General features: G+C 42.4%; 2 protein-coding genes across 4 annotated transcripts; one reads left to right on the forward strand and one right to left on the reverse strand.

The window, feature by feature from the left end:
- Positions 1-3,143: 3,143 nt before the first annotated feature.
- bloc1s6 (biogenesis of lysosomal organelles complex 1 subunit 6) lies at positions 3,144-8,449 on the reverse strand. Of its 2 annotated transcripts, none has more exons than XM_088640809.1 (6): positions 8,299-8,449; positions 7,409-7,524; positions 6,773-6,917; positions 6,174-6,261; positions 5,441-5,527; positions 3,144-4,351 (listed from the first exon to the last, which is right to left on the reverse strand). In XM_088640809.1, exons 2-6 carry the CDS (start codon positions 7,467-7,469, stop codon positions 4,232-4,234), a joined length of 501 nt encoding a protein of 166 aa, XP_088496935.1. In that variant the 5' UTR covers positions 7,470-7,524; positions 8,299-8,449; the 3' UTR covers positions 3,144-4,231. The 2 variants fall into 2 exon arrangements, with proteins under 2 accessions (XP_088496935.1, XP_088496936.1); XM_088640810.1 differs by having other exon boundaries at positions 8,281-8,417.
- A 998-nt stretch (positions 8,450-9,447) lies between these two features.
- On the forward strand, positions 9,448-20,183 carry slc30a4 (solute carrier family 30 member 4). 2 transcript variants are annotated; one of them, XM_088640806.1, is made up of 9 exons: positions 9,448-9,820; positions 9,947-10,270; positions 10,735-11,278; positions 12,904-13,050; positions 14,118-14,271; positions 15,307-15,508; positions 15,729-15,834; positions 16,047-16,181; positions 17,536-20,183. In XM_088640806.1, the coding sequence occupies exons 3-9, from the start codon at positions 10,888-10,890 to the stop codon at positions 17,688-17,690; spliced, it is 1,290 nt and encodes a 429-aa protein (XP_088496932.1). In that variant the 5' UTR covers positions 9,448-9,820; positions 9,947-10,270; positions 10,735-10,887; the 3' UTR covers positions 17,691-20,183. The 2 variants fall into 2 exon arrangements, with proteins under 2 accessions (XP_088496932.1, XP_088496931.1); XM_088640805.1 differs by having other exon boundaries at positions 9,448-10,270.
- Positions 20,184-25,980: the final 5,797 nt, after the last annotated feature.

Raw genomic sequence — 25,980 nt, forward strand, 5'->3', positions numbered from 1 at the left:
AACTGCTGACTTGAGCTGAGAGCCCTGCAGAGCTTTTGTGAATTTGTATGGCGTACTTTATTGCCATAGTAATAAAATATCTCGCGTGTTTCATTGTTTTATAGTGTATGCCGAATACTATATCACTGATAGACACTGAGCAATGTATCTGTAATAAGTAAAAGTAAAAACAAGTAAAAACACGAAAACAACGTTTCGGCTCATGAATCCTTCTTTAGGTGTGTGGTAATAATAATAATAATTGCTTACACTTATATAGCGCTTTTCTGGACACTCCACTCAAAGCGCTTTACAGGTAATGGGGACTCCCCAATGAACTCTGCAATGTGCAGCCCCACCTGGATGATGCGACGGCAGCCATAGTGCGCCAGAACGCTCACCACACATCAGCTATCAGTGGGGAGGAGAGCAGAGTGATGAAGCGAATTCATAGATGGGGATTATTAGGAGGCCATGATTGGTAAGGGCCAGTGGGAAATTTTGGCCCTACTCTTTTCGAGAAACGCCCTGGGATTTTTAATGACCACAGAGAGTCAGGACCTCGGTTTTACGTCTCATCCGAAGGACGGCACCTGTTTACAGTATAGTGTCCCCATCACTATACTGGGGCATTAGGACCCACATGGACCGCAGGGTGAGCGCCACTAACACCTCTTCCAGCAGCAACCTTAGTTTTCCCAGGAGGTCTCTCATCCAGGTACTGACCAGGCTCACACCTGCTTAGCTTCAGTGGGTTGCCAGTTGTGAGTTGCAGGGTGATATGGCTGCTGGCACCCTTGCTGGTAGCAAGCGCGACAACCGAAACATCGTTTCTTCTTCATTTCAATATTAACCTCTGCTTGTCCCTTTGCAGATTACACGACGGCGTTTTCCCGTCTCGACACTAACCCGCAATGTCTGAGCGTCCAGTTGTGTAATTCGGAGTTTTGTAACTTTTCCCTCAGTAGTGAAACCACGAGTACAGAGCAAACACCAGAGAATGGGATAGCACCCCTTCGTTATGAGTGAGTGTGCTATTTATAGTCACTTCTTGTTTCTTACATGAAAGGAAAAAAAGAATCACCGACATTTAAATAGGAGGCTTCAGAGCCTGGGCACAGGTCAGCACGAAACTCGGAAGTACACATGCTCAGTCCGGGAGCTGCCCAGCCATCGGCACAACAGCTGTGGGACTGATCTCGACTGGTGCTGCGGTCAAGCTTTAGGCAACCCCCTTAGGACACACTTGTGCAGGAGATCAGTGGTCCTGCTCCCGACAGGAACTGCAAGAGAATCCCAGGGATCGGTTTCAAGTGCGCGGAGAAGTCAGGACTGCTACACCGCCTGACAGGAGCAGAGTGTGAGCTGAGCCATTAAAATGACCGGGCATCGGCCCCGAGATCCTCTACGTCAAGAGTCTCAAACTTCCCAGAAGGGCTTTGGAGACACCTTGCCTTGTACCTTCATGCCCGCTTGATTTCTTTGACAAATGTTTATTTGTATAATATATACAATTTTTTATTACTTCAAGTTGATCACTTACAACAAAGGTGTTCGCCCACGACTGTGAGGGCCATAGTCCAGCAGGTTTTATGCATAAGCCTTTAATTTTCTGTGAGCAAAGGTCTGAAAGGCATGTTTACTCCTGCTAATTAAACAACTGATGATTCAGTAAAGGCATTAATTAAGCGATAATGAATCTTTTCTTTCCTGATAAAGTACTTTGAAATGTTTGCATACCAACAGGCAAGAATTACATTCATCCAAAGAACTCCACATTTAACTGATTCAGTGACCTATACTGCGGACTGAGTATATGACTCCGGTCCTTAAACAGATCTCAGTTTTGTGCAACGTGATATTTTCCTAATGAGACAATTAAACCCCTTTTTTTTATACATGTAGCTGTTGGTAATGTAGAGACATCTCTGAAAACCACAGAGTAAGGGCACCAGCTGAGAAAAAAGTGAAAGCTAACAAAGTTAAATGATAAAAAGTGAGAACAAAAATAAGAATTCCGTGTCCTTCACAGTATTTTCTATATCTGCAATTAAATCAGCACAACATTAGGACTGTTATGGTAGCAGAAATGACTCGGCACAATACTCCTGATTCCTAAATTGAATCAACAAGTTGTAATTTCAGATATCTGCCACATGGTGTCACAAAACAGCTTCCAACTTAGTAAAACTAGTAACTTTTAGCATCCATACCATACAGAAAGATTTCAATAGTGAGATTCTGACATTAACGTGAAACCTTCCTTTATTTTTTCAACCACTCTCTGTTACCAGCAATCCTGTGTGTTACTGTACCGGTAATTAGACAACTTGAAGTCTTGCTACAGCTGAGATACAGTATTGGATTTACAACCACTTTAAGGTAAGATAAGATCACTTTATAGGCCATATACAATTGTATTAGGAATTTGTCTTTTCACATATGCCAATTTACTCTCCATGAGAGACACAGACAAGGAGAGAGGCTTGGAGTCAGAGCGCATTGGCCAATAAAGTGATCTTTTCCTAAACATCCATCAGCCTGGCTTAATTGGACCATTTTAACGTCTTCTCCCAGCTTTTCAGTTGCTGTTGGTTTAAAGAGACCTAAAAATCCTTCAGTCCTCCAGCACCCCGCCTGTGGACCCCTATTCTAAGGACTTGAGGAACAGTCTTAGCTTATGTGAGAAACATGACGACCTGACCCTGCGATGTCTGAGCACTGTTTTTGCATCGGATCATATCCACTTGGAATATCATAAAACTGTCGAAATCCTGGACGTGGCAGAGGTCAAGGGGGGGCTGTGGGTCAACTGTAGTGCCTGGCGAAGCAGGTCCTGCTGTTCAACTATTTATTTCTGTCAGGGTGCAAAGAATTTTCCCTTGATTGTAATAGCTGCTGAACTAATGGTCATCTGCAAGGATTCTCAGTACCTTCCTGGCCTTTTAAGGAGCAACAGGGCCTCAGTCAGAAGGGCCTGTTGTCTTCAAACACAATCAAATGCCTCTAGCAAGACAGGGCTTAGCAGGAGAGAGTGGCAGCATCCAGGACAGCCATAGTGGTATACCTGTGGTTAAACAATGCTGCAAAGATCACTCTTAACAGCACGGAGGAAATATACAACAGATCTTTACTTTTCTCCAATAACACGCGAAGCAGACGCATTCTAAAGCAAAACTTGGCTCAATAAACTTTAATTACTCTGTATCTGCCTATAAATCATGTTATATTAAAGGAATTACAGTATCTTACACCTAAAGTCAAATGCAACATTCTTGCACCTAGTTAGAAAACTTTAAAATACTTTTATTTATAATTGTCCACTACTAGAGCACTGCAGTGGCACTGTAATTTGAACAGTACTGCTCATTTGTTCTTGAGAATTTGTAATAAGTACCTGAAATATTTAACACTGAGGTTAGTTTATTTTGTAACATAAAAATGACTACTTCATTTTTCAAATTAATCTAATTTTGCAAAATTAACTGTAGCGTTATATTTTCATATCCAACAGCATTATTTTTTCCACTTAATTTAAAATTAAATAACAGCCTAGTAACTTTTTTTAAAGAAAAAAAAAATTCAAAGAGATCTTAATCCATAGAAATAACACAACATTTCTTGCTAATAAATGAAATTAAAATTAAGGCAACTATGATATTAAAAGCCTGACCAGGTGATACATTCAAGAATGTAAACAAAGCAAGAGTTTCTTCCTAAGTTTAAAAGTACAAGGTAAACCGCTGTGAATTAAAATGTGACAGAATCATTCAGGACCGGCACACATTGACCCGTACACACTGCTCACTGTGCTGTGCAACAACGAGACAACAAACACAGGGGGAGAACATGTGACATCCGCTCTCTGCTGGTCGCGAGGGGAGCGTGGAGAATAAAACGTCACCGATGAGCTGCTTCTCCCTCACCGACATCTTCAGAGCACAGTCTGCTTAGCCATGCAGGGGGTCTGAATTCAGATTCCTCTAAACTACGTGGAAAGAGAGCAAATGCTCACAAAATAAGTTGCATTGAGTAGGCAATGCATTAATTAATACTCCTTATCAATTTACTCAGTGCAAGTAAAATCCCCTGTTAATGCCGTTGAGAGTCCATCGGTGCCGAAGCAGGTAATGGTAACAGCCGGCTGTTTGGAGCTGAGAAAGCTTCTGTTCAACCAGATACAGAACATCTGGGGTTCGGCAGGACAGGCGCCGTTGCTGGCCACAGCCTCAGCTGCAGACCCCCCCCTGGCCTACGAGCGCTTCGCAGGCTTCGCGATGAGCTGCCTCTCCCTCTCCAGCTCCTTCTCCCTCTGCTGCTCCCTCTCCAGGGCCTCCTTCTGTCTCTGCTGCTGCAGCTTCAGGGCTCTTTTCTGTGACGGGGCAGGGAAACGTTGCTCTCAGACCACAGCACCGATCAATCAGTTTTATTCTTATAGAGCACCTTTTAATCCAGAGCAATCCCGAGGCACTTTACAGAAATTATACATATATAGAGAAATGTGAATCACTCCGTTCCGGAAGTACCCTGGTAGATATTTTAGAGACCGATTTAGAAGAAGGCCTGATCTGCAATAACTGTGACTTAAGGGATGAAGTACTTTCTCGAGCCTGTCACTACATGACTATATTTCTCAGTTTCAATCTTATTTATTCTTCCTTGGAATGCCATTTACTGGCAATAAAAACAAAGGCTAAATGCAAGACATTATCAGGTTACCTAATCCACAAATGTTTAAGTCCTTTTACCAATTGTTTTCACACATACTGTACATATAAATTCACTTCCGCTTAAATGCTCAGATCCTTCTTTATTCCTTGGAAGCACTTTTAACATACACAATGATCCGTGCTCAGCTCAAAGATTCTTTTTTTAAACGAATAATGCTGCTCACATACAGTAGCTCTTTTCATCTCTAACTGACCCAAAGCAGTTTCTATTAACAAGAAGGGGCTGGCTTCATCCAGCACTGGCTTCCCCGGGTAACGAGAGGCAGACATGCCGCTCCTGTGTCCTGCGACACTGCAGATAGGGGGAAGGGAGCAATTACTGTGCTAATGGAAATTAGGAGGGCATTTAGGAAGGTTGGGATGTGTCAATTCAGAATGGAATTTAGCCCGAACGCTGGGATTAACACCCCCAGTCGTACCAGAAGTGTCATGGGATTTTTAATAAACGAGTAGTCATGACCTTGGTTTAAGATCTCATCTGCAAAATGGCACCTACTATAGCATACTGTCCCTGGTCACTAGACTGAAGCATTGGTCAAGACGGAGGAGCGCCACCTACAGGTCCACTGGTACCACTTACACCAACAAGTGCGTTTTCCTTAGAGGTCTGACCAGACTCAGCCTGGCTTAAATCTGACAATGTCGGGTAGGAAAGTCGCATATTTGCTGTCTAAATGTATCTAAATCTTGACTGTCACAAGAGACCGAAGACTGGTCAAACATTTGCTTACCTTTAGTTTGGTCGTTTTTTCATGAAGCGCCATCATTTCTTTTCTTATATTTACTAATTTAGTGTGGTAGTGTTTTGCTTCTGCAAACTGCAAACAAAATGGTCAGATAAAAAGCCTTTCAGGTCAAAGTCTTTTTTTTTAATGTAAAAGACTAAACAAAGTTAAGTTGCAGAATATGTATGGAACACTTCCATGCTGAAAATAGAGGGACACCCTGCTATAATCAGATCCAGGAATAAAGTCACTCAGACCCACCCTAACATGCATTTGGGAGATAATTTAGAAGTTAAGACTATAAACAGCTGAGAGGGTATTGGGCAGTATGTCAAATTTATAATGCTATAATCCATCCAGGGTGCTCAACTGGTATTGGTGCTGCCCAAGTGCAGGTTATGTTCTATAATCACAGGTTCGAGCTTGGGTCATGTTACTAGCTGACTGTGACTGGGATTGCCCATGTCACCAGCCATAAGTGACTGAGCGCTGCAGAGGAAAGGGTGGGACTAGTCGGCCAGGACTTTCTCCACTGTCAGCCACCCCTGCTGCCTCCTGGGCACTTGCAGGCATGTGATTCTGTCAGTGAGGGACATGCCTCACACTCCACACAGATAGCATCCCAGGTCTGGAATTGCACCCAGGGCCACAGCACTGCGAGGGAGCACTGGTAACCACTGTCACTAATAAGTACGTGTCAATATATAAACTATCGTGTGACGAGCTCGAACAAACTTACCAGGGAACTGATATCAAGAAGTGAACTGCACTCTCGGAATTTTGCAATTTCTTGTTCAAGTGTGTCTAGCAATATCACTTGATTTTGTCTGAAAAGGAGTATAAAATTGTAAATGCACACAAAGCAGGTGTTATAAAATACATTTCATATTCATTCAACAAGACAGTTCAGTACCCATTAATGTTGGTAATGAAAACGTCAAATGTGGGTTTCTAAGTGTTACACTTTCTCCATGCTTAACTCTCCACTGTTGACTAAGCAGAACTACAGTATGTGCTGGAAGTGCAAGAACTGAATTCTCCGTTTGCTGCTCTTTTAGTCTGTATTTTAAAAAAGGTGCTGTTCAGGCCCACAAAACAGACATATGACAAACATCCAGAATTTCACAATGAAGTGAGCAGAGTAATGCTAGAAAACAGGCATAAGAAATAAGTCATGGCTTCTACTGTGGTATTATGGTGTTATTAACTTGTTTTTAAAGGCTTTCTTTAGCCTGTTTCGAAACACAACATTCATCAACACAAGCGCAGATGACCCAGTTAATGACTATTTTATGTGGGTTTCAGGCAAGCTGATATTTTCCTTAAAATGGCACTTACGTCAGTTCCTGTAGGGCCAGCTTTGAATTCTGTAGCTCTGGTAAGTAATGGCTGATAAGTCCATCTGCCAGCTTCTCCACAGCCTTCTCATCCACAAACATCAGCTCTCCGCGGTCGCCTGCTTCCGGAGACTCTGTACTACAATCTGTGGGAAGTTACGATATCCAACAATAACAGACACGAGCCAGTGACCCAACACCACATTTCTATTCAGAAGACAATAGCGATGGCAACATTCAAGGGGGAAATTATCTTCAATCTAGTTTTCTGGTGGTGAAAACACCAGCAGTGTCAACCACAAGATTCCAGTATCCTATTGAATTCCAATAAGTAAATAAGCTTTGGTCCAGATAACGCACTCTTTTTAAATGTAGAGCCAGAGATTTTTAATTTATAACTGGCGGGGCCACCACATCATTGACTCATAACTCAAAACTCTGCATTTTCTGAACAGAACAGATAAAGCACGAGCCTTCAGGACAGCTTAGAATCAGTCCTTTCAAATGAACAGTCTCAAAAGAGTGAGGCTCATCTGCACGAGATCATCCGCTTTTCTCCTCCACTACGACGGCTGGACTTCAATACTGAGCTCGGTCTGCTCTGCAGTTTGATTTGGTGGGGAAGTAAGAATATCACCTGTGGAGATGCCGTGGGGCGGTACTGCAGTAGTCTGCGAATCTTCTTCTGAAGGCTCCATTGAATCTGCACACAGAACAAAGCCTGGCAAAGTGACAGTGGGACCTCCCACTCACCTGGCAAAACAGCACAAAGCAGCAGAGTGGAGTCAGAGGCAGGGCTCAGTTCCAGGAAGGAGGCTGAGGAGCTTTACTCCAAGTGCTCCACTAAAACCTCTGATGCCTGAATTGGTTTCCAGGTTTTCAATGTAAAACAGATTTTTTTTTCCGTTAATGTATGTGGTTAAATCAATCATAAAAAAAAAACGATTTTAGAACGGAATCCTTAGGCATTATGTCAAATCAACATCAAACTTCGTTGAAAAAAACATGCAATTGTGATTTGATAAATAATGAGTGGGGTGTGCAAACACATAACCTTGCCGTTCTCATAAAACAATGCTCAGTTCATCTTCCATACCCAAGTAAAAAACCTTCTTTCCAGGTGTAGATTATAACCGCCGCTATTTCCATCACGAAATAGCCAAAAAGGCACTTCATAACAGATCAAATGTACAGTAAACTTACGAAGTGCATGCATTGTCAGTGTTTTAACACGCAGTCTAAGACGACACCATTTAAAGCGAGACAAGTAAACCCAGCCTTCATATTATTCACACATTAATAACGGGTAACGTAATCATATCGTAGAAGCTATGCTCCTTCGCTGAAACATTTACGCTACATTGCGCAATCTTTAACATGCTCCTTAGAGGTAAAACGTACAGAAAAACTACTACTTTGTTGCTAATTTTGAAATAATAAAGAAATTAAATTCAAAGGTGCAACAAACCGTTATGATTGAACAATTGGTTTAACATGCAGAAAACTCACATTGCTCATCACAAATACCTTTTTAACAATTCATAACAAATACTCTCCAAGTTGGTTCCCAAACAAATCTTTCTGACTCCACCATTACCATCATCTGTCACTAATCAGGAAATACCAGGACGCACAGCGCAGCCTTGGTTAATGGGTTAAGGCCACATTTAAAGGAAACCAACGCGACTCCCGTTTCGGCAGTTCCCGGAAACCGTCGTGTATGTTCGACAAAGAAAGGCGTTAGAAAGAGACCTTTCAAAATTTCAAATTAAATTGTTAATGTATACGATTTTCTTGTCAATTTCAACTTCAGTATTAAAAAATACTCTTTTTTACTTTAGACCATTTAAACGGCACTAAAATGTAGCTAGTGTTTAAAAGTAGAATTTAAAATATTAATATGCTTCTGTGAAGGAAACATTTTATCCAAACTGCGAAGAAGGAGGTATGAATCCATCACTATCAACCTTTCAATGCAGGCATACATTTGTATAAATCCTTAAATTGATAATCAGTGTAGTTAGTAGAATTAACAATGTAATATCCTTTCATCTCATTGTCTAACCGTCAGCTACAATTCACATTCTTACCTAATTCTGTACGTCTGACAAGAATGCAACTACAAATAAATTGCATTTTTTATTTTTGATATTTTAATGTTCTTGTATTCCACATCCTCTCCTGTACCATATTTTTAGCTTTACTTTATATCACAGTAGCAAAATCATATCAATCGTTCAAGAAGAGTTATTTAACATAACATATATGTCTGTAGTGTACAATAGTCACAACTATGATGTTTATTTAAGTAATTATGATTATTAATTATTAATTAATTATGATACGGGTTGCTATGTTAGAATTAAGCGAAGACCCAGTGAATGCCGATTGCTTCTTACAAAATTAATTGCACTTATGTCATCATTGCGAAATTAATATTTGTAAATAGAAGTGCTATCACGGAAGTTAACGACACTTGCCGAAGATTGCCGAAATAAGGAGGCTGTGCCGCAATTCAGTGCGGTTTTGTCCCATATAGGCAGGCTGTTCAATGTCTCCGAAAACATCATCCTCATGTGACTTGATGTAGTCTCGCACGTGACTCCTGTGCGCAACCTAACCTGACTGCGCTCTCCGGATTGGCGGAGGGAGGCTGTGAGCATTCAGCCGTGGCGCCGGCAGTACACTTGTTTAAAAGACATGGTTTTCTTTATGGGATTTAAAACGGTCCCACTTACATTGGCGCTAGTGAGTGATTTAAATATTACCCAACTCATCCCCTAAATATTTGCGCTGAATGACGTTCGTCCGCCAAATCCCATAACGGGGAATGGGAGTGGCGTTACATTATGAGACACAGTCTCTCCTGTGCACAACTCTGCAAATTAAAGAGAGAAATTTCCCGTGCAAAAGAAAATTAATGCAGGTTGCAAGTCTGCATTAGACTATCTGGCAATGTGGGTTGAGGAGCAACTACATCTCAAACTGAAATGGACGTGGGTTAAAAATATAAATGATTGCTTAATCGACGAACCGTAAAAATCAAAAGGTAAGCGCGGCTCAGATCGGGAAATCAGTCCAAAGGTGATCTGGGCTGCTTCGTTAATCTTTACAGACACCCGCAGCGCTGTCCTACGGCACTCAAATATTGGTCCCTCCTGCGATTTACATGCAGTAGTTCCCGGGGCGATTATAACTGCAGCAGGCTCTGCTCACCGGGTGGCGGCGGCTGCGGTGAACCCTTCGGGGAGACGTTGGTTCCCAGTTCCCAGTTCCCAGTTTCCATGGGAGGAAGAGCGGGCCGGCGGCACCCTCCCCCTCCCCTCGCCCGGTAGCGGTGCTGTCACCCCGGCGGGGCGGCGAGGGCGAGTCCCGGGCGGGACCGTGTCTGACGGGTCTCTGACAAGCTGCCTGGCTCAACCCACCCCTTCCTGTCGGAGCCGTTCGGTTGAGAAAAACAGCCGATACCTTCCAGCCACAGCAGGCTCGAAATGACAGCGTAAGTGAAACTGACTTTCTGCTCTTTTTAGAGAAAACGCGGTTAGGTCTTTCTGGGTATACAACAGCTATATTGCTGCTTAAATTCACTAAATGGGCACGCCGTGTTTATCGCTGGTTTGTTCTTATTTTCTTGAAAGAAAGAAAAGCGTTTTGTCATTGTCATTATTTCGTGAGAAATATTTTCAAGAGTCAACTCGGATCTACTACCTTTAAAGATAACACATCCCCCAACAGAGCCCTACGCCGGAACAGCCATTTCAAATCGCCATAAACGCGTTTACTGTAGGTAATTTGATGTCCAGTGCCGCTTGCAAACACTGAACTCGGCGGCACGAGAGAGTCGATCAGTGTAACGTGAAATGTGCGGCTGTCAGCGCCGGCAAGTTTCGGTAAAGACAGGGGCTGGTCGCTGAGCGTATCCTGTCTGATGCTAACACCATAACTTTTATTGTTTTGTAATAGATGCTCCTACCCGTGAGTCATCCTTGGGATATTCGGAAGGCATCGGTTGCTACTTCTGTTATTTAAAACCGAGCCCAGGGAGACATCTGCCTGTTCCTGGGAGATTGACTGTGGGGTTGGACTCGGGACTGTTCACCGCCGCCGGTCGGCACCATGTCGGGGGCCGGCGTGCTGCAGAGGCTGCGGAGAGTCTTCCAGGGCAAACCGCCGGAGTGGGACCTCAGCGACACGGCTGCCTTTGACTTCTCGGATGAGCTGGCGGACGAGGAGACCCCCGGCTTTAACAAGCTGCGGGTCGTGGTGTCGGGCGAGCCGGGGGACTTCCCGGCCGGCGCCAGCGCTAACGGGACGGCGATAAGCGCGGAGACGGACGATGACGACTCGCTGCTGGGCTCTTCGTCGAGCCTGCAGAGCCCCGGCATTGCCCCGGACCCCTGCGAGGGCTGCACTAAAAAAACCCACCGGCTGAAGCAGAGCAGGGCGATGAAGAAGTTAGGGTTCGCTGCCCTGCTGTATCTCCTCTTCATGATAGGTGAACTCGTAGGTGAGCAGACGTTCAGAATGATTCACTAAGGCGGCGTTCCGGAGTGCATTATAAACATGTCCACAGGAAATGAGAAATCGCACACCTCTCTGTTTTTAGGGGTCCTGTATGAAGTTGAGATGATGCAGTCCGGGGTTTTAGCATCCGTGCCACACAGTGCACTTTGGTACATAATCAACACTATTAAAGTATATCTACCCTACCATATTTTAATAATGAATGACTCTGAAAAGGTTTACCTTGGGCCAGCAGTATTCCCGTTTATGCCAGGTATTAGTTCTGTGTGCCTTTATAATATGCAACACCAAGAAACACTAGTTCACAACATTCAGGACTTGAATCACAGGAAGATTATTTTTGGTTTTGCCTTTTTTGTTAAAGCCTCCTGCTTAATAGCTTAACATTCCTGAGTGGATAATGTTTCTGGACTTCAAAAACAGTGTCCCTAAGAGTGCATTGTTGGATAAAAGATTTTTAATTTAACCACCAGTAAACCTGTAAGTGGGAACTTGTTTACACATGAAGTTCACACAAATTGCTAAATATTTTACTTTTTGAGTACAAATGTAAGATTTTACAATGACCAGCCCATACCTTACTGTCATTTTGTTCGATTGTCATGACGTGAGTGTGCTCTTGATGGGCTGGTGGTCAGTAATAATAATAATAATTGCTTACACTTATATAGCGCTTTTCTGGACACTCCACTCAAAGCGCTTTACAGGTAATGGGGACTCCCCTCCACCACCACCAATGTGTAGCATCCACCTGGATGATGCGACGGCAGCCATAGTGCGCCAGAACGCTCACCACACATCAGCTATCAGTGGGGAGGAGAGCAGAGTAATGTAGCCAATTCATAGAGGGGGAGTATTAGGAGGCCATGATTGGTAAGGGCCAATTGGAAATTTGGCCAGGACACCGGGGTTACACCCCTACTCTTTTCGAGAAGCGCCCTGGGATTTTTAATGACCACAGAGAGTCAGGACCTCGGTTTTACGTCTCATCCGAAGGACGGCACCTGTTTACAGTATAGTGTCCCCATCACTATACTGGGGCATTAGGACCCACATGGACCACAGGGTGAGCGCCCCCTGCTGGCCCCACTAACACCTCTTCCAGCAGCAACCTAGTTTTTCCCAGGAGGTCTCCCATCCAGGTACTGACCAGGCTCACACCTGCTTAGCTTCAGTGGGTTGCCAGTTGTGAGTTGCAGGGTGATATGGCTGCTGTAGTAAAGGGTTTGTAAAGTGTCCTGCACTACTGTAGTACTCAGCACAGTGGTCTTTCTCACCAAAGCCCTAGGTTGTACGCATTGCTTTGGGAAGGAAGTAGACAGAGTCAGTTCCTGTCAGTTCCCAACCCAGATTATCATCTCACTTCAGCTATGAAGTCTGTGCAGTCCTCATGATACAGCAGGTGTTTTCTGAAAGCACCTGAGGCAGCTGTGTGTCCATTAATCCTACTAGAGTTATTTGATCTTTCTGTTTGATGAATTGGTTCTTACAGTACTTTGCAAATGTTTGAGATCTGTTGCATTCCCCGAATCTCACTTGTTTGCTCTTTCTGTAACCTTGCGTTCTGCACCTAATCAACTTTAACTCATTTTAAAAATTCGCCGTAAGGTGGTTATGTCTCCAATAGCCTAGCGATTATGACCGATGCGCTTCACATGATAACGGATCTCATCGGTATTGTTGTGTCCTTGCTTGCACTGTGGCTGTCTGCAAAACCTCCTACAAAAAGATTCACCTTCGGACTTCATCGTCTAGGTAAGTGATATGGATCTGTGGCCCGTTCAGTTGCTTGCTTGTCTTTGTTGTTTAGTGTCATCCCTGCTTTGATTTATAAAACTATTTGATGGACAAGATGGGAAAATTATTAAAAATCTCATGCAGGTGGTTTATAAGGGGACTTTTGTCTGTAGTTCCCTCTTACTCATTATAAGCAGATGAATCCAGACACCAGCTGACTTCTGCTAAAGACTGTGAGGAAGATGAATGATTTTGATTATGTTAGAGGTTTGTCACAGAAGTGACATTACACCATGTGGGCAATAATCAAAACACAATGACCTCATTTCATTTCCAAACTGAGTCATGCAGGGTTTTTTTGTACAAAAACAGAACATGGTGAAACTGGATTAAGAACATACGTGTTCACAAGTAGCAGTTCCTCAATTTTAGCCTTTCGGGTCCAATGGATAGGCAGTCAGTCCAGGTCTGCAGGACAGGATAAACTTGTGGTTGACCTGTTCACCTGTCAGGCCTAGAATTGTTGCTGGAATGATTTATGTGATTATATAGTTTTCAAACAAGTCTGAAGCACCCAAGAATGTTTTCTGCCTTTAAAATCCATGTTGTCGGGCTGTTTGGTGTGAAATGGTGATTGGTGCAACTGGCTTTCATACTCGAGATGTGTGTCAAATTATCTAAACCAGTTTTAGTTGCTTAGTGTGATATATTTAGAGTTTGTCTATAAACATTCTATCATTCTCTGTGCCGTAAATGGTATATTTGGTTACATCTCAAACAAATATGATACTATAAGCCTTATTTAAATTTGTGAAATCTCTCTTGATGGCCCACCATTTCATGAGTTTAATTTCCCGTAAATGTGAAATGTAGTTATAATCCTGTGGCAAAAGATCAGTTTTGATGTATCCTACGTTCTTAGTATTACATTCTTGCACAAAGAATAACTTGTAATCCTGAGCTTTTATCCTACCCAACAGAAGAGGGAAGTTTTCCTCTAGATTTCCCCTTTTAGCAGTACAGATCACAGTTTGTTTGTGTGGAGAGTGGATCCGTCATGTAACTGATCTGTTTCTGGGCTGCAGAGGTCATCTCAGCTGCCATCAGCGTTCTGCTGATATATATTCTGACTGGGGCTCTTCTGTACGAGGCTGTGCAGCGAACTGTCCACCAGGACTTTGACATCAACGGCGATGTCATGCTCATCACTGCTGCAGTTGGAGTGGCTGTCAATGTACTGTAAGCACATGTTTCTGTTGAAATCTTTTGGCACAGAAGACATAGATGGTTTTCTGAATACCATCAGGGTATCTCACAGACCCGCTAATGTTTGACTAAAGAGATCTATAAAAAGGCCTTGTAAACACTGATGATTTTCCTTACTTGTGAAGGAGACTTTGTCTTCTTGAAGATTATAATCTTTTCAAAGCTCCACCATGGCAATTAAAGTATTAAAGAAAAATAAGGAGCTAATAGTTTATTAAGAAGCATACAGTTTTAGATGAAGACACAAAAGTGTTTTATCTTTGGCTTTTTTGTACTTCCTGTTTTAACCTTGTTTTGGGTAAAACAGAGAGACATTAAATCTTGAATACACTCCAACAGGATCACATCAGAACAGCAAAGTTATATTAGTATTTGATGATTACTTTTTCTATTGGGTGGAAGCTGCCTTGTCTCTAAAAAAGATACCCTTAAATGCTGGGTCTGAATTTTATGTTGGCAGTCAGATTGAAGGATTTGCCGAAATCCAGACTCTAATCTTCCTAATGGCTTTTACCAGCAGCTGGTAAATGTTAATCATGCCTTTTGTGGTTCTTGACTCTCTCACCAATCATTTTACCATTCTTTCATTTCCTGTTCTGCAGCTCATCTGTATAATCCAGGGAAAACCATTCCTGATCCTGCAGAGCCACAGTCCAGCAGGTCTTATAAATCACCCTTCATCAATTCCTAAAGACTCGGAACAATTATATTTTGACCACTGCAGTTGGTGATTTGTTCAATGATGTTATCCAGAGGTCATCTGATCTGAAAATATATGACATCATGTAGCTTTCCAGGACCTTAGTTGTCCATTTTTGACTTTGGTTCATATAATTTACTGTACAAAGTTGTTTAAAACTCGCATGCATTCCAAGTCAGACCTGCTGGATTGGGGCTCACCAGGGCCAGGCGTTGGCGGCCCTGCTTCTGCATGAGCTCTAGTGCTGCCCTGTTGTTGGTTTGTGAAACCTTTGACAAGATCTTGCAACCTCTTGCCTTCTTGTACAGAATGGGATTCCTTCTGAATCAGTCAGGACACCTCCATTCCCACTCCCACTCCCACTCTCACTCTCACGGGCCCTCCCCGGCTGCCCACAGCTCAGGGCAAAGCCACAGCAGCCTGGCAGTGAGGGCTGCCTTCATCCACGCCCTGGGAGACCTGCTGCAGAGCATTGGGGTCCTGGTGGCTGCTTATATCGTCCGCTTCAAGGTATTCTGCGCCTCTGTCACTTTACTGTTTCTTCAGGCAATGACGTTAACCCATAACTTAGATTCTTTGCTAAGAAGTTGGAGCATAACTTCTGTGAGTCACTGAAAACAATCTACTTCTGCCTGTTGCAATTTCTTTTGAGCAAAAATCTTCACAAATTGGTAGTCGCCAAAAAGTGAGAAAAAAGGTGATTTCATCTCTTTACATCTTGCTTTTGCAGCCTGAATACAAGATTGCCGACCCGATCTGCACCTATATATTCTCAGTCCTTGTCCTGTTCACAACAGTCCGAATTATTTGGGACGCGGGGATTATTGTGCTTGAAGGTAAGGCATCTCACTGGCTTCGTGCTGCAAAATGCACGGTTCATATAATTCTCTGTTTCCTGTTTTTCCTGTTATGTTGGTGTGTGTACTTTCAAATACTTTTAAAGTCTACGTAGCATGTGAGAAACTCAGAAAGAAGGACCATACCCTGTTTTTCTTTTCTTCTTGTGCTTAAACACCAATGGAAAGCTATTTTTTTTTCTTCACGGCAGGGGTTCCCAGACATCTGGATGTGGCCCGTATCAAAGAGGACCTGCTGAAGCTTGAAGATGTGCACTCAGTAGAGGATCTCAATGTCTGGGCGTTAACTACAGACAAAACTGCTGCAGTGGTGCATCTTCAGCTCCGTGAGTGACAGAGACCATTTTCTCTTGAAATGTCTCTTTCGCCTCATTGACAGAGAAAACAAGAAGTGAAAACCGAAACACAGCTAACACACATCACCAGCATGCCTGAACATGAGTTTTTTTGCATGAAAAGTAAAAGTCTGATTAAAAAGCTTTAACGGGCAAGCAGTGTAGTAGGACTCTAAAGTGTTTATACATCAATATATAAAATATCTAATTCAGCTATATTTTTTGGACTGAACTGCTTGTGACAGTGTATTTGTTAAAGGACCCTTTACCTTATCCTTAAACTCAGTGGAGTCTGTTATCATGTCTTGTTGATGATACAAGAGCAAAGCTGTGCATCTCTAGTATGCATTTAGAATTGAGGTGTTCTGTTTGAAGTCTGTGCTGTTATGTTCCTGTTAAAGGTCAGCTGTTCTGAATCTATAGGCTTCATATCTTGACCATTGAAAGAAACGTATCACTCTGTTTCTGCACGAATGCAGAAGAAAGCTGTCATGCCATCAGAATACAGGAAGCTGGACTAGGTCACATCAGGTGGAGCCATGTCCTCTTTAGCGCTGAATCAAGGCTTTGTGTCGATCGCCTGGGAGGATGTGTGGCGCTCAGCTGCAGAATGACACACTGTATAACAGACCAATCAGTGGGGAGGGCCAGATTGACACTCTGATTCCACAGTGCTACACTGATCAAGGCCTGGGAGCTCATCTCCTGCCCTTCCTGGGGCTTCAAAATCCACATCCTCTACTTCTCTCCTTACAGTGTACGTCTGTGGGAGGAGCTGGGACAATGTGTGGCATCTAGAGCTCAGAGCCCAGCGAACAGGCACATGCTTGCCCAGGCTCTGTGAGAGGAATGGGACAGAATCCCACAGGCAGTGGCTGAAACCTGATATAAAGCAGGCCTTGCAGATGTACCATATGAGTGCTTGACTACATGAGCTGCTAACCTGTGACTTTCACAGCAAAACCCCTCTACACCAGCTTTCTTAATGACAGGCATTAATCAGCATAATGAATTTATAAACATCATTTTGGTTGAATAAATTGTTTGTGCATCTGCTACAAAAAGATGTATTCCTAATATAAACTTTGTGAATTTTTAGGTGGTTTCTTCTGATACTCAGTATATGTAATGACAGTCTCATTGGAGGTTGTTCTAACTCTAGACTCTTCCAGGGTTTTCTATACAATGGGAAAAGGTACAACAGGTCACGCCAAGGGCCTCCTCTGCTACCTAAGATGGTTTATTGGCTCTGAGTGCATGCTGGGAAAACTGTGTATTTGTTCCTGTTCAGTTTACAAAGTGTTTACAATTCTTTGCTCATTTCTGTATTCTATTTTTTTTTCAGTTCCGTCCAGCGCAACAAAATGGGAGGAAGTCCAGTCAAAGGCCAGACTTTTACTATTAAACACATATGGAGTGTACCGCTGCACTGTCCAGCTACAGTCCTTCAGACAGAGGCCTCTGAAAAGTTGCACAAAGTGCCAGGTTGCACGTTCCTGAAGACTGTAGCCTCTTCTTTTTGGGTATTTTTTTCTTTCTCTAAAGCAATTTTTTGGTTAACACTGGAGCTGAAGAGCCGGAGCACATTTTTTAAGACGGTTACAATTGCAAGAGCAAGCAGCAACTCCATAAGAGGTGTATTGAAGCACCTTTCAGTGATATTTCCACATGGAGTGCACATGCTAAAGTGACATCATTTCATTCCTTGTGGTATTTTAACCTTTGGATTGATCGCTGTCTTTTTAAAAAAAAACTTTTTCAAAAGCATTTTGCTGACATGCACCGGGGATGCTGCTAAAGACTCTGTGTCATTCCTCCTGTCATTTAAGTTTTGCACGTCAGTTCACTTTCATTCCATTTTGCTCCACACTAATAGAATACATCAGTGATCTGTGATCACTGAGGAACCAGGAAACGGAGGATTGCGCGTTTGCTAGGTGTCGTTAGCTGATTTATCCTTTCAGAGTTTTCTCTGTTGTTTTTCCTTGGTACACCTCTCTCCAAGCACCTTAAATCCAGGGTGTCTTTATCTGTCTCAGTGCACAGAATGCAGTGTTGATTAGCTGTGCCTCTGAAGGAGCTCAGATGTTTTGTATATTTTGTATATTGTTCCTCATGCCTTTAGTTGTAACAAATGCAGCCTTGAAAGACTCTGGAAGGACTCTGGACTGTGCTTCTGGAGTTTTATGGTTTGATAAAAGAAACAGTCTCTATATCTGTGTTCTGTTTTATAACCCACAAGTTAAAAATTAACACTAGTGGTGTTTACTTCAGATCTGACAGCATCCTAGCATCTATTGTTTTTTTCTTTCAGAATTTCTGACTTTCTTTTCAGATATTCTCTTCAGAGAACACATTAAAATATGGCTGTGTGGTCTTTGTAATGTACTGTAGTACTCCAATGAATTCAGATCCTGACAGAATAGTACAACACAAGTCTGATTTTTAAGAAGTTTAAGTTTTTTGTTAATTTTTAAAAAAATAATACTGACAATATTAATAATTGGAAGCGGACTTCAGCATGCTTCTATAATATGCAATTCCAATGTGCTTCTGTTAATACTGCTCCCCCGAAACAAGTATTTTAAAGACCTGTAGCACTGGTGTCTACCAGCTCCATGTGCAGTAAATATCAGTGAAAACAGGTTGATGTAGCAGTTAACTGGCAGTGCATGTTGATCTATATGGTTGGAAAATTAATTGTGCAAGTTTTGAATTTATGGATGACATTCTGACATTGTATGTAAGTTTCAGTATTAATTTTATGCATTGTAATGTATTTGCTTTATTTCTTAATTGCAGTCCATTTTCTCGTTGTGCAGTTTCATTTGAATACACATCTTGATTTGAATTTGTGTTTTTATTCACCTCTTCCAGAGACTGTGTTGCAAGCTGATAAAAGGTACTATGTAAATGGGGTATAAGCACAGATAGCAGGGTTTGCATGGTGGTTAAGTTGATATGTTTACTCAGTTAGATAGCATGGAGCAGATCCAGTGGAGGCTGTAAACTAAATACACTTGATCACATGTTTGGACTGCAGCATGTCCTCTGTCTCTGAAGTCTTTGAAGCCACACACCCATAAGTGTTTTTGTAACCTATAGCACCTTTCCATCTAGTCAACAACTGGATAAAAGCACTTGTTTAATTTACTGAGTATTTTATTTCATGGTTAGAATTATGTAAGCATGCTACACATACTGCAATACTCTATTTTCCTTACATATATTCTTTACAAGTTCAGATATATTTTGGCTGAGGCATGCTTGCAAGACAAATATTAAAACTGTTACAACAATTAAGGGGGGTTGCTGTAGCCTTTAGGAATAGTTAACTTAACAGTTCTTAAGGTGAAGTGTAGACTCCCAAAACACAGCTACATTTCTCCACAGCAGTGTTTAGAAAGCATGAGTGCGAGTGAAAGGAGATGTCAGGTGGCTCTGGCTTTTATGGTATGGTGTTTTAATTAGTTCTTGCAAATTCACACCAATTGTTATGCAACGAAGTGGCTGTGTGTGGGGGAGAATCTTCATCTTGTGAATTGCTGGCTGTCTCCCTCTGGTGGTGAAGATAAACCGATTATGAATCGGTGTCTTCTTTGAACCATATTCCTTGTTTCTCACTTATACCTTGCGTGTCATTTGTTTGTGTTTGAGTTTTACTGAGAAAGAAAGGTACCTTTATTGTATTGCATTGTTTAGCAAATCACTTGAAGTTTTGCAGACTTATTGCACGTTTGACAATGACAGCAAGCCGCCTCAGATATTTGCCAAAGCTGCTCACAGCATTAGATCGGGAAACCGGTGGTTTTGAATGAAAACCTTCATTGTGGAGAACCTCTGATTACTGTGTAATAAACTCATGGCGTGTCAAAGGCAGAAGACTAATCCAGTATTAGTTCATATGTAGCCTGGTGTTCAACTGCATTCTTCCTTGTCACTGAAAATGTGAAGAGAGACTTGCATGCAGAAATAAAGGGCTTTTGAAAACCATCTTTTAGGTGTGCTTGTTTCCGTTTCTATTGTGCTGGAGTGTACGCCTAAGCTAGGGCCGTACTGGGTATCGGGGCTTCCTGTTCTGTGCGCAGAGAGGTTTTGTATCTGCCGTGAGAGAATGAAAACGGTCTCAGATTGTTGTGTGTAGATCCAGGTGAGCGCTGAACTCCAAGAATGTGTTTATACTGTAGTGTCTTATGTCTGGAAGGTGATGCTGACTGTGTGGAAGGGCCCTCTGTAAGATTACAGGGGAAAAAAGCCAGGCTTGTATTTATACTGCTCTGTTGATGAGTGATTAGTGCAAGTAAGTGCCTTGTCTTGCTTCATAACTTTTGTCACGAACTCCATGTGACCTGCCATATGACTCTTATTTTTATTTACAGTATAGTTTATATACAGTACTTCACAGTACTTCATAGTCCATCAGGTTAAAAAAGGACAGTCATTCCAGGAATGACTGTATAATAGAGCTACATGTCAACAGAGCAATTTCCGAACATGGAGAGCAAAACTGCCTATATTGGTGCCAGAGGGTTGTGCTTTTTTCACCAGTCAGGTTCAAAACAAGAATATCGTGGAATAACCGTAATTTCCCCAGCAGTAAAAAGTGGACGCTAGGTGGCGCTGAATGACCACAATTGATTAATCGTTTAGCGTGCTAGGTAAAATATTTTCCCTAATTTCCTTGCTTATTGCTGTAATTGACTAGCGTACAAAAATGACGAAGGCTAAGAAAAAACAAACCTAATTAATGATTTCCCGTGATTATTTGTTTTTCAGAAGAACATTCAGCTAATTAAAAACAGCATCAGTATTTGTTTTTGAGTTTTTACTAAAATGTGTGAGTTTTACATGGAGAGAAAGGTGCATGTTACTTTGAACGATCATTAAATATGCTTTCCTGTCGTTGCCGTGGAGATGCAGCGCTGTCAGGTGATTTGACTGGATGGACACTGCCCATGTATTTCATAACAGGAAAAGCAGAGTTTGTAATGGGCGTTCGGCTTCTGTACTCCACAAACAGGAAATGGCTTCATGAGCCCTTCTCCCTAGAGTGTGAATTGAGAGCTGGGATCAGTTTCCTCCACGCGGTTTCCAGCTCATTCAACCCCGCTACTCAGGTGCACAAGCGGCCAGACTTCTAGCCAGTGCTGGTGAGAGAGGAGTGGGGGACACGGACAGCGGACCGCTGAGACTCTCGTGACGTCATTCTCCCCGGAAGGCCGCCATCACACCCGGCACGCGTCAACTGCGACATTTCTTCAGTGTGAAAAAGTGTAAAACGGTTAAACAACAAGATATACAAGATTATATATAATAGATACTGAAAGGAAGTCTGTCCGTTTGTCTCAAAAGGACAGACTTCTGCCCGTGCTTGCTACCAGAACTGACCTGTCAAGCGTGAGAGTGACGTAAAATTCCCAAGACCTCTGGGTAGATGCAATGGACTGTAACACGAGGTGACGGGAACAAATTAATCTGCAAGTGTATTGGAAGAGGAAGTGCAATGATAATGAGCTGACATATTAAAAGAGAGGGGGTGGTATGGCAGCACAGTGCTTAGCATTGCTGCCTTACAGCACTGGGTTCAATTCCAGACCTGGGGTCCCGTCTGTATGGGGTTTGTATGTTTTCCCCGTGTGTGTGTTTGGGTTTCTACTCTCTAAAGCCATAATGGTAGATTAAGTGGCTTCTAGGAAAGCGGGCCCTGGTGTGCACAGACGCAGGGTCTGTGATGGACCCTGATTGGGCTTTCGGTAAGACGGCAGACGGATAGCTTCTAACCCTTGTGTGTTAAGGTTCATAGTTAATCATTCCTACCCACCCATGTGCACAAGGCGAAAAACAGGAATACCTCTCATAAGGAAGTAAGGACACAAAAAGTCTGACGGAGCGCAAGTGACTTTTGCAGTTTTTAGATGTATGAGAATTAATGGTTTCACTTTCACTTTAGAGTCCAAAGTTTAGAGAGAGAGAACGCTAACTGAAACAGCCGCCAAAGTCTCACCGCAAAACTATCCAAGTCGTGTACAACAATTGTAAACTGATGTGCTCGTAATGAGGCATATAGTAAAAAATATTTGCATTTTAACCGAACAATACATTGTTTTTCCACACAAACTGCATCAGTCAATATGTTAAGTAGATTGAAAAGTACATTATGACGATAACGGAACAGCTTGCCCTGAGACCCCACAGCTCCTAATGTGATCCACAACAGGGCCTGCATTCCAGCCACGAGACAAGAGTTTTCTTCATCCTTCTCATACTCCTTTTATCTTTGACCTTGAACTCAAATCAAAAGATTTTTGAAAGACAGAGAAAACAGACCATTACTCCCAAAGGAGGAAAAACTTAAGACTCCAGTAAGCATTATTGCTTCTTCTATCTGTATTAAATAGGTGGCGGTGTCCTGAGTGAAGGAAATATTGAAAAAATAATGCTGATTTTTTTGGAGTGAAATTTATTTCGAACTGTCTTGACTGGGTCCAGGTCACAGCATGGGCGAAATTCATTAGTATTGTATACAGAATTTTGGACCTTGAATCAAAGACTGCACATTACATTATTGCAGCTGTAATTGCTGGTCATGACACGACAGTGTTGCCCTTTTTTCACCTGGCAGGAACCTCATTAATACATCATGACCTTCTCTGGCGGCATGTTTCAGGTCTGCTCAGCCTCTCAAAGGACGGCAGGCAGCAGGCAGACCTGTTGCCGAGCGAATATCTGAAGAACCCGGCAGCTCGGCTGTCCCGAGTGATGGACTCTAATCACTGCGCAGCGGCAGAGCAAGAGACGAGCCGTCGGGGAGGGCGCTGTCTCAGCTGGGGGACACGCGTCTCTCTGTCGCTTTTTTCAGGAACTAGTCCGACTTCGTCAACGACTGGCGAGCAGTATAAATAATAAAAAAACGTCATTAACACCGTCTTCAGCAGTATTTTACAAGGAAATAGATGAAGTGGGTTTTCCCCTCATACTAAAAACAACGCTACCTGATTGAATATAGTAAAACGGAAGACTCTTTCTAACCTCGTGACAGGGTCATAGTAATGTGTGTATTCTGATCTATTTATGCAAAATGTCGTTTTAGTTTCTTCATATTTAAGAGGTGTAGTTGCAGCAACAGACAAAAAAAAACAACAACCCTCACTATAGTTTTTTTTTTCAATAACAATGTTATCATTCAATAAGAATGCCCGGCATCTGAACAGCTTCTACCCCCTCGCGGTCGCCCTGCTCAACCAGAACACGTGGAAACGGGGTATATAATCGTGCATGTTGTTTATATGAATGTGTCCATGCATTATTGATTGTTCTATGTTTTTGCCCAAAACACCAGATCAAATTCTTTGTACACGTAACGGTCTTGGCAGATAAAGGGAATCCGATTCTAAATGTTTCTAAACGATTCACATGTTCCGCTCTCTTTGAGCGAATCATAGTAAAATAATTCAGATGGGTTCACTGTTATTGGCTTAATGTTTCCAAAGTCCTTGTCATAAAAAAGTGTTATTGGAGAGCTAGACTATAATCAACCAGTACCAAGTATTTACGGGTTTTTGTAAGCGACTGATTAAGACCTGAAAAGCATAACGTCGGTTCAATTATGTTATTAAGGTCTGAGATGGAATGAAAACCGGACCAAGTACCTGGACAAGGAATAACACTGGATATACTGTACAGAATGTGTTTTTGTCTTTTAAAAAGCAGTGTATGCCACTCTTTTGAACTCGCAAAACAAAAAGTTTTTAGTAGGATACTGAGGAATAGCAAGTGCGCATCGAACAGCATTGCAGCCAGCAAAAACTGACGAAAACAACACCCTTTCAGTCCTCGCACCTTGGAAACAGCTGGTCACACTTCAGCACAGACCAGAGGACAAATCAGCTCAGAAAAGCAGGCCGTCATCAGGGCCCTTGCCAAAAGCCAGATTAAAATTCTAATTGTGTCACGAGGGACCCCAGTGTTAAGTGTCAGTGGAAGTCCTTGCTAGGTGCCTTTTTAAAATATTACTCATACACATTCAGGGATAGCTATGCATGTGAGATACCTTAAAACAGTCAGGCCATGCGGACGTTCTTATCATCTGTTAGCGTCCTTCGCACGCAGCCATATCACTCTGCAACTCACAGCTGGCAGCCCACTGGAGCCTAGCAGGTGTAAGCCTGGTCAGTACCTGGATGGGAGACCTCCTGGGAAAACTAAGGTTGCTGCTGGAAGAGGTGTTAGTGGGGCCAGCAGGGGGCGCTCACCCTGCAGTCTATGTGGGTCCTAATGCCCCAGTTTAGTGACAGGAACAATATACTGTAAAAAGGTGCTGTCCTTTGGATGAGACGTAAAACCGAGGTCCTGACTGTCTGTGGTCATTAAAAATCCCAGGGTGCTTCTCAAAAAGTGTAGGTGTCCTGGCCAAATTTCCCATTGGCCTTTACCAAACATGGCCTCCTAATAATCCCCATCTATGAATTAGCTTCATTACTCTGTTCTCCTCTTCACTGTGAGGTTTTGGCGCACTTTGGCTGCCATTGCATCATCCAGGTGGGGCTAGTGGTGGTGGAGAGGAGTCCCCATTACCTGTAAAGAGCTTTGAGTGTCCAGAAAAAAGCTATATAAGTGCAAGCAATTATTATTATTATTTTACAGTAGTGTACACCTTTATTGTGAGACTCAGTGGGTGGAGAGAACTAAGGAAACAGGCAGCGGCACTGGGATCTGTATAAATAGAAACAGCTCTGAGATCTACATAAATAGGAGTCGTACAGATCTGTAGACTGAAATACTTCCAGTAAGCGTGGAATTTGTAAAGGGTGTTGACCAAGTATAAAAAGTCCCACCCACCTGAGTGAGGACACAGGCAGCAAAAAGAAAAACACAAAGTTACAATCACGGAGGCATTAAAAGCTAACAATAAAAGCATTAATTTAGCTACAGCACTAATCCTGAAACCATAACTCCGTGTGCTGGGACAGGTAACCACGAAGCAGATACAACCTTTAGTACTCAAGTCGTTTTTTTTACTGCTAGAAGATAATGGACTGAAGTGTAAAATATATTATGTGTATATACACACCGGGTTATGGCACACTATACTGAACAGAGTTTAGATTGTGACTTCTTGGAAACTAATAACTTTAAAAAACAAACAAGACATAAATTACATCTAAAAGCTTAAGTGCTGGAAATAAAATTTGTCATCCCAGGCTTAACAGCCACTGCAACTCCCAGGTCGGCACTACTGTGAGGTGAGAATGAAATAAACACAGAGACAGTTACACTCAGCTCCATGTGTTATCTGCACAACCGCTTCATTGATAACTCACCTTGTTGCCTAGCATCAGAAACAAAGATAAATGGGCTGGTGTTTGAGTTAAAGTAAGGGGATTGTCTGATACTAATTGCTCTGTGTTACAGAAAACTGTTTAATTTAGAAGACCAACTGAGATACCTAAACCTAATGTTCTGACACCTTCATTTTCACAGCACTTGCAAAAAAAAATAGACATACATCTGTGGCACAAAGAGGGTTTGAAAAGCTGCAATACTTGAAAAAGTGGAGTAGCAGAGTTATATTTGTCAGTTTTCTTATGTGAATAATAATATAACAGAGCTGACAAACAAGAAGAAGTGTTTGTCCCAGATTAATAATTTAGTATTAAGTAGCTATTTGATCCAAGGATCTCATCCAGCCATTTCTGTAAAGACGCCAATGTACTGGCTACAGAAGCATGGCTGAGTAGTTTGTTCCACACTCCTACAACCCTCTGTGTAGAGAGGTGCCTCTCAATTTCAA

Source organism: Lepisosteus platostomus, chromosome 7 (assembly GCF_059453375.1).
Source record: "Lepisosteus platostomus isolate fLepPlt1 chromosome 7, fLepPlt1.hap1, whole genome shotgun sequence".
NCBI lineage: Eukaryota > Metazoa > Chordata > Actinopteri > Semionotiformes > Lepisosteidae > Lepisosteus > Lepisosteus platostomus.